Here is a 12,751-nt window from a genome sequence, read left to right on the forward strand (position 1 = left end):
ATATTCTCAGTCAAGGGCTCTCGGTGAACCTGGATCTCATTAATGGGCTTAGCTAGCTAGCCAGCAAGCCTGAGGGATCCCCATTTCTGCTTTCCCGTGTCATGCTTACAGGCACGTGCCACGTTGTCCTGTTCTTTGTGTGGTTGCTGGGAACCTAATCCAGGCCTTTATGCTTGTTCAACATGTGATTTACCAACTAAGCCACCTGCCAGCCCCATAAAGACTAGTTTTTATATAATTTATCTATTATATTTCACTATCCCCAAAATATTGTCTGGCTGTCATGTAGCTGTCATTCTTCATGGCGTTTTTTGTTTGTTTGTTTTTTTGGTTTTTTTTGTTTTTTGTTTTAATTTTTGATGGACAGTGAAGGAAATTCTCAGTAGCTTGGCATAAAGTGATGTAAAGTCTAAGGTAAAGGTTTCTCGTTGGTTTGTTTGTATTTACTTCACGGTGTGATTCTACAAAGCCTTCTGAAATATGCTTGCCATCCACTGGGGGCTTTGGGGAATCTGCTGACTTTTAAATGCTTTGCATGCTAATCTTTCCAAAATGCAATACATAGTTTTAAAAATTTCATAGAAGGCACTCTGGATCTGTGGGACTGTGCCTTTTTCCATCTCTTCTGGTTAGCTTCCTCCTTGCTCGATGCCCTCAACACAGCCTCAACTTCTGTAATAACAACAATTTCCCATTTCTTTCACACACACACACACACACACACACACACACACACACACACGTGAAATATATATGTATATATATTTTTTCTTTTGTATAATTTTCTTTTATATAATTTTCTTTAATGTGGTTGCTGGGCTCATAGCAATGAGTCAGTGAATTTGCGCAGAATGGGTACCTAGGAACCAATGAGCCTGGACTTTATATCTTTTCCCCCCATGCTAACTGCAGGCCATTCTTCTTACTTAATGGTTTCAAGATGGTGTTCTAGACTGAAGGGCAGACAGCTTAAAGAGGAGCAGTGACACACGCAGACCTCAGCAAGCTGCCAGGGAGTGTGCAAAAGAGCAACGAGGCCCTCAAGTTAAAGGAGAGGGCTGGACTTTGTGCCATCTCTGTGAATATGGGGCTAAGTTGGTTTTTGGCATGACCAAGATGCTCAGTTAGTTGGAGCTTTGGAATGATCAAGTTTACTGTTGCTGTCAAAGTAGATTTCAGAGATTTTTGCCTCACGCATCATAATTTTGTCTGCTTGGATTTCCCTCCTACTACATCTTTCCTGGGAAGTCCTCCCTCTCCTCCTTAGATCTCGGGTCCTCCCCTGCAATGTGTTGCAACTTATTTCATGTGGCTATTAGGTATGGAACAATCATGGTAGTAATTCTATGAACACATATGGCCAAATTCTTTTAGAAACATGTTTATTTTTAGAAGTGACTACCTATTATTTTAAATTAAACCTTAAGGTAGAAGAATTATGGAGACACACTACTCTAGAATGATCCACATGTTCTTGGTCTACAGTCTATCTGGAACGCAATTTGGAAACATAGGCCAAGGATCTCAAAAATGCCCAGAAGTAGTTCTAATGCCCACGAACCTGTCCAGATGAACCTTCCACAGAGACTAGAGATAAAGAGTAGGTTTTGTGTAGAGGTCTTAATCCTATACTTTGTTCAAGGGGCAGCGCTACCTCCTCTGGAAGACTGTCAGGCATGAACAACACTACAGAGCTCCCTGTGCTTGGGAGGCTCAGCAGCGTAGAGTCCCAGGAAACCCTTTCTTATAGCAAGCTCACAACTCCAGGGGTATCACCTGTGCTGTACCCCAGTCTCTCCAGATACAACAGACAAGCAGAAGGCGCTGTTGGCTCAGGCAGGCAGAGGGGAATCGTCAGGAAAACGAACAGGAAGTTCCCCATCATCTCTCAGCCTTGCCTGAATGTTTTTGGTGGGGGTACAGTCTGTCACACAGAACGAGCCTCAGAACAGGGTATGTTAAGAAGGCCTTGCTACATAATGGCTTCAGGACTCTTTGCAGATAGCTTCAAAGGCAATGCATAGTCAGGAGACTTATTTGATGAGTTAATTTAGGAAAAAAAAAAACAACAGCAAAAATAAACAACCAAGTGTATGAGCCTTATTTTTAATATGTCACTAAAATACATAAATTTTCTCTTTTTATTTACTTACTTATTGAATTACTTGCGTATGGTGTGGGAGAGCCAGTGACATGCCTGTGGGGACAGAGGACAACTTTCCTTCCTACATGTGAGCTCAGGTACTCAGAAGACAAGCCCCTTCCTGCTGAGCTACCCTGTCTCAGCCGTTTCACTCAAATTCATAGTTGCTTATGTTTATATTTCTTCTTAAGTTGGTTGAGATCTGGGTCTGGCTTTATTCGTGTGTCCGTCCTGGACACATCCCCAGAAACCTGCATTCCGTGGAGTAACCTAACTTGAACCTACGTAACACTACATTTTCCATTGGTTTCAATTATTGTGTATTTTTGGACCAATTTTTTAATGTATATGTTGTCTTTCCTTTGCAGTTATGTGCATGTTTCTTTAAGACCCATCTCCCTTAACTAGCCTGTAAACTCTACCCAGCAAGAGAACAGGGGCTCTATACTTTCTACCCATTGTGTATCACCGTGCCCACTTATCAAATACTCTCTGATAGACAGACAGACAGACAGAAATGATCAGAATTCACAACAATGCACACCTTTGACATCCCCCACCCCATGTAATGTCACCTCTGGGTTTTGTGACAGAGTATTAATGACACGTGCTTTAAACACATACTTCATGTATGTCATTAGCTTGGACTTGCTGTCACGTATGAAATGTGCCTTTCTGAGACACAGACCTGTTGTTCTGGAGTTTGGAAAGATGTTGATCCTTGCTAAGGAGAACATGAAAGATTGTCACAAAAGAGCTAGAACAAACCACCCAGCCACCCCAGCAAAACAACAAGGAACTTCAGAGTGAACTTTCCAGAAACTGTAGAAATAACAGGAGAAAGAGTAAGTGCAACCGACTTCTCACTGACATTTAGGGAACTGAAGAGAATAGAATGAGACAGGCTTTCTCTGTTACAGCAGACTGATCAAGTCTCCTTTGAAATGACAATTTGCTACACGTCCCCTCACTTCCTAAATCTTGTGTCACTACTTAAATGAGGGAGAACAAATAGAACAAACCAAAGTGTGGAGAAAGAATGTGTGTGAACTTTATTTCATCATGAGTGAGTCGCTTCTGGGCAGTCACAGACAACACTGATATATCTACATAATGGTCAGGGTGACTCACAGTCACATACATACCTTATATATATATATATATATGCACATAATATATAGGATATAAAATTCATGGAGGAATGGGTTTCTACAATACAGTTTCTTTGTTCGTAGGGAACGTGGTCCATTAGTTTCACTTAGAAAATGACCCCCAGTTCTGTAACTGTGGTACCGGGGATCGCAGGTCCACATCTTGTAACTATTAATAGACACGGGTATCTCGTGAACATTGAAAAGAGACTAAGAAATGTCACCTTCCTGTGGGGCAAAAGGACAGACAGAAGTGCTCAGGTTGTCAGTAGTTGATTTGAGCGGTCTATAATCTAGCTCGAACAGAAACAGTTTCCATACAGTTCTGTTGACAGATCTCAATGACACTGCCACAGCTCCCCCGCCTACCCTGCTGCTAAGCCCCTCCCACCTCATCAAACCACCTTCTGCTCCCAGGGGCAATGTGGCCAGCACCATCCGGGCCTTCTGCAGTGCTTTTAGAAAGAACTCTTGGAGGCCCTTAGCATTTAGTATTTCAGGAAATGAGACGACAAGCTCTCAAGCTGGTAGGTCATCCCAGACGGAAGCTGCTAAAATGGGAAGTCTGGGGAAAGAGCTAGAGGTCACGGCACTGCCCTCTCTGTGGGTACAGGTCATGTGAGTGTTTCATCCTTAACAAACCTCTTCTTTGAATGGCTTCACTTAGACTTAAGACCACTCCCCCAAAGCCTTGCTTTCATGGCTATGGGTCTTTGGCCCTCGCTGTGGGACTCGGAGTTGTGCTTGTTTTGAACCATGTGAAGCATGTTAGGGGGTGTCTGACACATGCTGAGCTTTGCGGAAAGGCAGGAGAAGCCGCCACAGTTCTTTTAGCTAACATCTTGAATTTGAACAAAGACAACACCAGAGATTAGTTTTGTGGCGAATGCCAGTGGGGTAGGAGATGATGTAATCCACGAGTAAGACAACACCCAAAAGTCTCAAAATGCTTTGGCGCCAGCCACACATACCCTTCATAGGTTTTGTCTCATGGGCTCCCGCTGCTTGTAAAATAAAAAAACATTAACGCCTCAGAGGTTATACCAGGCCATCAGATACAAACCTTCTTCTAGACAGATTGTCTCCAATGACCAGAATATTTATAGTACAGCCAAGAACCATATGTCCTCTAGAGAGACAACGTTGTGCAGTGGCACTAGACAGCCCAACCACCCCTAGAGGGACCCGCATGGCGAGGTAAAGCAGAGTTGCTGGTCTCTTCCTGTTTGGTGCCCACAGGAAGTCTCAGTCCTGGTGCGGATGGCCCGGGCTTTGGGTAGGAAAGGAAGTAGTCCGAGCTGGTTAAGCCAGAAGTGGTCAACAGGCTCTAGCACCCCAACACCCACCGGAAACACGTTCAAGTCATACAGATCTACAGCTGGGAAGAATCTAAGTTCCAGCCCCGGCAGGAGCAAGCAAGAGCTACAAAGACACGGAGAATCATGTGGGGCAAAAGCGGCCACTGGGGTGGCTTGGTGGAGAAGGGGAGCCTGCTCTAGAGCCTAGGAACCTCCATCTTAGACACCGGGGGCACATTCAGGCTTGCATGTTCAGCTTCTTCCACTGTAGCTTAGAGTGGTAGCAAAGGAAGCCATTGGAACTGCTGCTGTGGGGTCTCTCATCCGCATCTCACGGGGCCTTCTAAAGGCAGGAGAGGGACACAGCGGCTCTGGGGCCGGAGACAGTGCAAGTCATGGAAAAACTTGAGGGATGTGGTACTGACGGGGTTACCTCCAGGCTGCCAGCCACGTTAGACGCCACGTAGTTCCCGCTCTGAGGGATACTGCTGAAGGGCCTTACCCTCAGATGTCTGGAGGACCAGTGTCTTGCTGTAGGGGCTGACTCCTGTTTTGTTGAAAGCCTTAACCCGAGCGTTGTATGTGCTGTTGAAGTGAAGGCCGTCCACTGTGCACATTGTTTCTTTTCCGACATACACTTCCTGTCAACAGAAAACAGAACACCATTCAAGGTGAGCCGCCTCGTGAGGAACAGGGAAGGAAGTGATGCCCAGTGGTTAGGTGGCAGATGCCATGCAGGAAGAGCTGCAGAGGGCAAGTGAGCTCCCTGGAGAGATGGCCCACAGCCTTGCTCTGCTGGGATACTGTTGGCTGAAATGTCCCAGGCTTGTCACATGAATAGCATTTGTGGGCCATGCCTACCTGATTAAAATTTTCCTTTCTTTGATTAGTAAGACACTGTATTAGTGGTCTGACCTTGTGAGGCAGCTGCAATGGCCACACCTTGAAGATATGAAGAAGCAGCCTCAGCCCATTAATAAAATAAAAAATATTTTCAGATATTTTTAATGTCCTTAGAAGAGACTGACAAGTGGGTGTAGCATTCTCCAAGGTCAGTTGTTTTAAAACAGTATCTTTTGACTCAGAGCTAGGGTCCATTCTTTCTACTGCCTCTGTCAGCCGAGCAGTAAACTCCTCAAAAGGTTCCACCGATTTCATTACATATTAGCAGAGCCTTTGGTATTTGGGCCTCCCGTAGGCAGGCACCTCTATGCTTCCCTTTCTTCCCTTTCCCTGACACTTTCTTTTCTTTTACTTTTCTTCTTTTTTTTTTTTTGTTTTTTGTTTTCTTTTCTTTCTTTCTTTTTTTTTTTTCGAGACAGGGTTTCTCTGTATAGCCCTGGCTATCCTCGGACTCACTCTGTAGACCAGAGAAATCCACCTGCCTCTGCCTCCTGAGTGCTGGGATTAAAGGCATGCGCCACCACACCCGGCTAGACACTTTCATTAGAGCTTTCTTAGTCAACCTTAACTGAGCTGCTGAGCCATTCCTCTGCACCCACAAACATTTCGTATGCTAGCTCTTTCCCCTCTTTTTCCCAGATATCTTAGACAACTCTTTATGAGCCAAGGAATCATATATAAGCCATCCACAGTAAAAAAAAACAAAAAAACAAAAAACAAACAAAAAAAACCCTTCACCTAGGCAGGCTTTAGCCACCTGAAACCAATAATGAGGGGTCATAAGTAGTTTAATTGGCAGGGATTCCCACAAGGGATCCTTATTTCCTTAATTGTTCTTATAATCACTAGGAAAGTAAGTTAGGAACACAGTTTTGGTATCTGCCCAATCCAGACCGGAATCTATGAGTTGTTGGGCTGCTTACTTTATTGCTTAGAGCCTCAGTTCCTAATCCATAAAACGGGGACATTAATACCTATTTTTCAAGATGGGCATGAGGGCAATCTGACTTTATATATGTAGCTATTATAGTTTAAAAGGGCTCAGTAGCTTAATGGTGACCAGCAGCTAGGATTTAAAAAGCCATAATTGGGAGTTTGTGGCTAAGGTTATGCTTATACTTGGTGTTTATAGAGAATGTAACATCTTTATCCATCAGTGTGGCCTATAAAATGCATTTTTGAAAAAGTAAAAACATGAGGGTAGACTGTAAGCTGTGTTTGCAACCGACGCAAGGATTAGCCTCAAAGCCAGCCATAGGCATGGAGGTTTGCACCACAGTATGGCGGGAAGGGGGAGGAAAGCAGAATGACATTTCAGAGGCTTAAAATAAAGCCTCGTATAATGCACTTTCCAAGCAGGCTGGGGACTTGCTTCCCTCCTCAGCCCTACACTTTGCAAAGGCATGCCTGATGTAATGAGTAAAAACATCGACATTTCAAAACACAGCTCTTTGCTGTGGTCCTGGATTAGCCATGGACTAACTCAGTCCTGCTGCAGCAGGTAGGGAAACCTGCATGTGACACTATTCAATTCAGAGATTCTGAACATTTGTGCACATGAATCACCTATGAATCGTACCACAATACAGTTTTTGTTCCTGCAGGTCCCTGAGGTAGGGTCTGAGATTTTGCATTTTTTTTTAACAAGTCCCAGCATGAAGCCAGTGCTGAGTGACCCCTTCTTATGGTGGCCATGGATTAAGTAGAAGGGACCATGTGAGAGCCTCAGATTGACTAGAAGGGGCCCGGAGCTGACTTCTTTTAATCCTGAGCCCTAAGGAGAGAGGAGCCAGCTGGAGCTCTGAGTTTGAGTGTAATGTCTGTGAAAGGGCAGCTGGAAAAGAAATTTAGCTGTGAGAAAATGAGTGGCTTAGTTTAAATGTTAAGTTTAGGCTGGTTTCAAAGTGTCAAAGTGGAAAATTCTCCATAGGTAGAAATCCGGCCGACTATCAGAAAAGATATGGGGCTGAAGACAGACAGGGAAGTTCTCAGCATGAGTGGTGGTAAGGCAGGTGGCAGGAGAACTAGAGCCCTTGGAAAGGCAATAGCCTGAGGTGATAACCAGACATGATGAAGGAAGAAGCGATTTCAGGGAATGAGGAAAACAAGGAGAAAAAGAAAAAAGAAAGAAAAGAAAACAAACCAACCAACCCGATAATAAGAAAAGAAAGGCTAAGAAAATGAAACAAGAGACGGGAGAGAGTCTTGAGGAGAACTGTAGAAGACACCTCCTATTGAAAGTGTGTATATCTAACAGAGAAGAAAACCAGTCAGGAGGTGGCAGCCTTCATAGTCTTTGCTCTTGGAAGCTAGTGGGCCCTTGGCTAGTGACTGGAAGAAAATCTCATCTTGGAGGGTTTGTGGTTTGTTTTGCACAAGTTCTCCTCTTCAGCAGGGCTGACATGGGCTTCAGTACCCAGAATGATGCTCCTTTAGGGGGTCTCAGCATGGGAACTTCCAGGAGTGACAGCGCAGAAAGACTGGGTGGGGTAGGTAGAAGGCAATCCGTGAGTGTAAGAGAGGAAGAAAGCTCTCTCTGTCTCTGTCTCTCTGTCTCTCTGTCAGTGTGTGTGTGTGTGTGTATGATGGCTATTTTGGTTATCAACTTGACTACATCTGGAATTAACCAAAACCTCAAAATGGCTGGGCATATCTTTGAGGGATTTTTTGCTTAATTAAATTATTTGAAGGGGGAAGACCCACCTCCAATCTGGGCCATCTAGTCTGCTGGAAGCCTATACAAGGTTATGGAAGAAGGGAGCCTTCCTCTTTGCCTGTTTGCCCTCACTAGTAAGTCCATTCCTTCACTGGCATTACTTCCTACTTCTTTGGGCTTCTAGCATATAATGAAGACCAGCCAAGACATCCAGCCTCAGGGATTGAATTACTAGTTTTGTCCCTCTAGAGAACCTTGACTGTTATAGTATGTTTGAGTCAGAAGCAGGCATACATAGTCAGGTAGCCACATAGAGATTTGCCCACATTATTCTGTGGACAAAATAGCTATATCTTGCCAAAAGGCAGCTCCTTCATATCCAGGGGGAACCAAGACTTCTCAGTGTGGTTGACACTTCCTTGCTTTGTGGAAGTAGTAACTTTTGGGCACCAGTGCTGTCTGATAAAAGGCTCATCAACAGGGAGAAAGAAAGAAAGAAAGAGAGAGAGAGAGAGAGAGAGAGAGAGAGAGAGAGAGAGAGAGAGAGAGAGAGAGGAAAGAAAGATAACTGGACAAAGATTTACTAGAAAAACTCCTCACCCCAAGGAGGCTGTAATAGAGGGGTTTGCCAGTAAGAAAAGTGTCAGTGGAAGACATTAGAATCTGTCATTGTAGACACAAGGCTCAGGCATGCTTGATGACATTAATAGGAGTGAATCATGATGGTGGCTATAAGCTAATGTGAGCTCATCACTGATAGAGCGCCATGCTGACTTTACAGACTACCTAATGGAGTCTAAGCAGCAAAGTGCCAGATACACACTGTTGTCTTTGTCCCCCTCCCTGGCTCAGAGAGACAACACATAGGCTCTGTCACACAGCTACACTGTCTTTCTGAGAGAGGAGGATGATTTGAGAGACTCTACCCATCTTTGATAATACAAGACAAGAAATCCCTGCAGGGCAGCCCACCTCCAGGAGAGATGGGAAAAGCCAGTCAGGACTGCACAGCAGGTCCTCCGAGGGAGGCCCTGGCATTGCTACATAACTCGTAGGTCATCTTCTTACCCGGAACTGACCACCACTGCCATCATCCAGCTCCAGGATGTATCCATCGGCGGCTACAGTGGACAGAGGGGGCTGTTTCCAGGACAGCGTAGCACTGTTGTTGTGGGTGCAACACTCCTCCAGCTGTAGGATGGGGGTTGCTGGGACTGGAGAGGAGGCTAAACAGAAATTAGCGCAACTCTAGCTTCTGTTGAGTTACAACTGTTTCACTATCTTGTAATGACAAGGTTCCCCCACATAAACAAGTAGTCTTAACATGCACACACACACACACACACACACACACACGCACACACACATGCACACACACACACACACACACACACACCCCACATCTATCTCTCTGCCCATCCATCCATCCATCCATCCATCCTTCTATCCATTCACTAGTGCTTTTCCAGATCTTGTGCTCATCAACAGGAGCAGCGGCTGTGGATTTTGAAATCTGGTATCAAGTGACAGAAGCCATGTCAGACTGGAAACTTCCGAAGCACATGACATTATACTCTCATAGCGGCTGTAGCTTGGGACAGTGAGAGGTCAAGTCCACCTGTTTTTCGGGTCTAGAACAATTTAGTCCAGGGGCACAGGAGCAGATCTGAGTGTGACAGGAGGCCTGTGGAATTTTCAAGTCTTGTGAGAGAAATGACTAGCAACCCTCTATAATTTAGACTATTTAAAACTATAGAGTAGCCGAATCTTCAGACACATGGGCATAAAAATTCTAGTTGACCACTCCTGTTCCCAATGTAGGAACTCAATATACGTAGCTGAGAGAAATGATTTTAGCATATATATATATATATATATTTTTTTTTTTTTAAATTTGGGTATTTATTTTTATTTTATGTGTGTGAGTGTTTTCGCTTGCATGTGTATATGTGCACCGCTTGCATGCCTGGTGCCCGTGGAGGTCAGAAGAAGGTATCCAGGAATCCTCGAACTAGAGAGACAGACAACAGCGAGCTACTGCAGGGGTTCTGGAAATAGAACTTAGGTCCTCTGCCAGAGCAGCAAGTGCTTTTAATCACCGAGCCATCTCTCTAGTTTCTTATCAATATTAAAAAAATACAAAACCAAAACCCAAACAACAACCAAAAGCACTAGCACATGCCCCAAGGCTCCATACTTTAATCACAGGAGAGAACGTGTTGAAATTCAAGTTCAGGGACATTTAGGTGAACACATGTTAATTACGGAATTAACATGTGGTCTGCTGCACCAACATGGGACTTGGTGTGTCATGCACTGAGTTAAATATGTTCCTGTCCGTCATTCCAACCAGGAAGTGTTGGTTTAACAGCAGTTTAGGGTACAGGGTCTATGGTGAGTGACCTAGGAGACAATGTAGCTTCAATGCACATGATGTGAAGCTGAGAGAGGCCACCTTTTGCTTAGGAAAGACTTCCAATGAAACCAGACTTGAGCTGCTAAATAAAGCATTCAATAAAACAGAGCCGAAGGTGATCATTTCAGAGCAGGAAGTGTGCTTCATGTTTCAATGGTGTAGGGCAGAATCTTCTAAGAGACCAATGGCTTCTGCAGCCATTGTGTGCCCAGAACATCTGAATTTGGAGGGAAGTAAAGAAATTCTTGCTTTGTTTCATAGCAAATTCTAGGACTGAATGGAAACAGGGACAAAAGACATAACTTTAAAGGGCTGAATAAGGTACCACACAGAGACAGGCATCACTTGGGTATTGCTACTGAGGGATAACTTGAAGTCTATTCATATGTGGAACTTTTGTTATTAAAACTATGTTTCCTTTATAAATGGAGTACCTATTTTATGTTTATGGTGGAACTTAGCCAAACTGTTGATCTAGAGATGTGGATGAATCTTCCTGGGATATTTATTCTGTTAGGTGTATCATGAACCCATTCCTTGGACTCTCTGTCTCATTAGCTCCAGATCAATCTTTTATTTTAACTCATTGATGCTGAGAGCAAGTGTACACTTCATCAATTACAAAATCAAAGAATAAGTCCATGAAATGATTTCAATCACACAAATGCCTGTGAAGAAATGCAAATCTCCCTGTTAGACAAAGGCATCATTGAATGATTAAGTGAAATGCATGATGATACATGAAATTAAAACTCCGGGGCTTCATTTTCAGTCCCCAAGAGGAAGACTGTAAAAAGAAACAAAAAACTTGGAGGGAAGAAACTGTCACTAATATCAGGTCTTGATTTTGTCTCATATTTAAACAATAGGAAAATGACCAAAGTAGATGAGGGTAGGTTACACAGAGACAGTGGCATGTCTAAACTGGAACCTGTTGCTTGTCTGAATCTGTTTCTCCACATGCTAAGAATTAGTTTTTCTTTTTCCATATTTATCTATTTCTTACTTACCACAAATGATGTACAGCAGGTATGTCAAAGTTACAGCTTTATTAACTAAAGTATGGGTTGACATTTATAAAAGTAGATTTTTTTTTATGGTGGCTGTTTTGTTACCCTGTTTAATTTTATTTGGTATGAGATAAATAGTCTATAGGAAATGCAAAGTATTTTCAATCATTCCATATTTTATGGATTGGCCATGGATGCAGCACAGCAGTTTCTGGGATGATGTTGAAGAAAGCTTTGTTTTATTGAGATTTTTGTGTCTGGGGCTTCCCTGACTGTTTTGGTCTTTGCATCTTGTGTTCATTTGGAGACATCTTTGGTTTTCCCTTTATAATGGGTTTCTCCTGGTCTGATCACAATTGCAGCATTTAATATTCTCTTGGCCTATAAACACAAGCTACAGACTGAAAATTATCTTGGATACAGTGAGCTGTGACTTGTGCTTCTGTGGCAAGTCTGGTGGAGGTGTGGCTTGGGGCTGTCTATGTTCTATAATGCTGCCTTCTACCAATATCTTCAAATCTCATCCTTTGGAGGCTGCTCTCTTCTTATTTAACTCTTCCTCTAATTCTTCAGATCATGAACACTGGCAACCCTCCCAAATTCCTCTGTGGAACAAGCTGGAATGTGGTGAGGGACAAAGGAAGCTGACTCCTCACCCCTACACAGACCATAAACCTTAAGGGGGGTTTTATGAATACTCAGGGGTGGTAAGAGGCTCACACGCATTCACCTATGGGATTTTTCAGAGCCACCTTTTTCTTCTCTCTGTTTCATAGACAAAGAAGCTGAAGCCCAGTGAGGTTTCATGGCTAACAAGAGGCGGGACCGGAGTCTGAAGCCTAGCAGGATGGTTCTGAGCCTGTGGGCTTGGCACACATCAGCTGCTCCTGCAGCTGGGGCTCAGGAATTTTGAACTAGAGCAAAGTCTTCACACCTCATTCAAATTGTTTCTTTTTGGATGGCAAAGGTCCCAAGCATTACTGTAGTCACTGCTGCTCCCACTGAGAGCTAGGTGTCAGAAGCGCCATCTTACAGCCTCCCTTTCTCTGAAGGTTTACCTGTCGGCCATCCATTCCCCTCTACAGCGGCTGAACAATAAAAGCAGCATTTAAGCTTTAGAGCAGAGGTTCTCAACCTGTGGGTTGTGACCCCTTTGGATGTTACATCAAATATT

At 43.8% G+C, this 12,751-nt stretch overlaps 1 protein-coding gene across 10 annotated transcripts in view; it reads right to left on the bottom strand.

The window, feature by feature from the left end:
• Positions 1 to 12,751, bottom strand: part of Trim9 (tripartite motif containing 9) — a 103,621-nt gene that overhangs the window by 18,317 nt on the left and 72,553 nt on the right. For 4 of the 10 annotated variants that reach the window (XM_021178921.1, XM_021178922.2, XM_029484819.1 and 1 more), the window contains exons 6-7: positions 9,220 to 9,377; positions 5,095 to 5,233 (exon numbers count right to left, since the gene is read on the bottom strand). In XM_021178921.1, the coding sequence (XP_021034580.1) occupies positions 5,095 to 5,233; positions 9,220 to 9,377 (297 nt within the window). Of the gene's footprint in view, positions 1 to 777; positions 3,523 to 4,265; positions 4,299 to 5,094; positions 5,234 to 9,219; positions 9,378 to 12,751 lie in introns of those variants that run through there. The other 6 variants (XM_021178920.1, XM_029484817.1, XM_021178919.1 and 3 more) reach the window with 4 other exon arrangements.

This window comes from Mus caroli, chromosome 12 (assembly GCF_900094665.2).
Source record: "Mus caroli chromosome 12, CAROLI_EIJ_v1.1, whole genome shotgun sequence".
NCBI classification, from domain to species: Eukaryota; Metazoa; Chordata; class Mammalia; order Rodentia; family Muridae; genus Mus; species Mus caroli.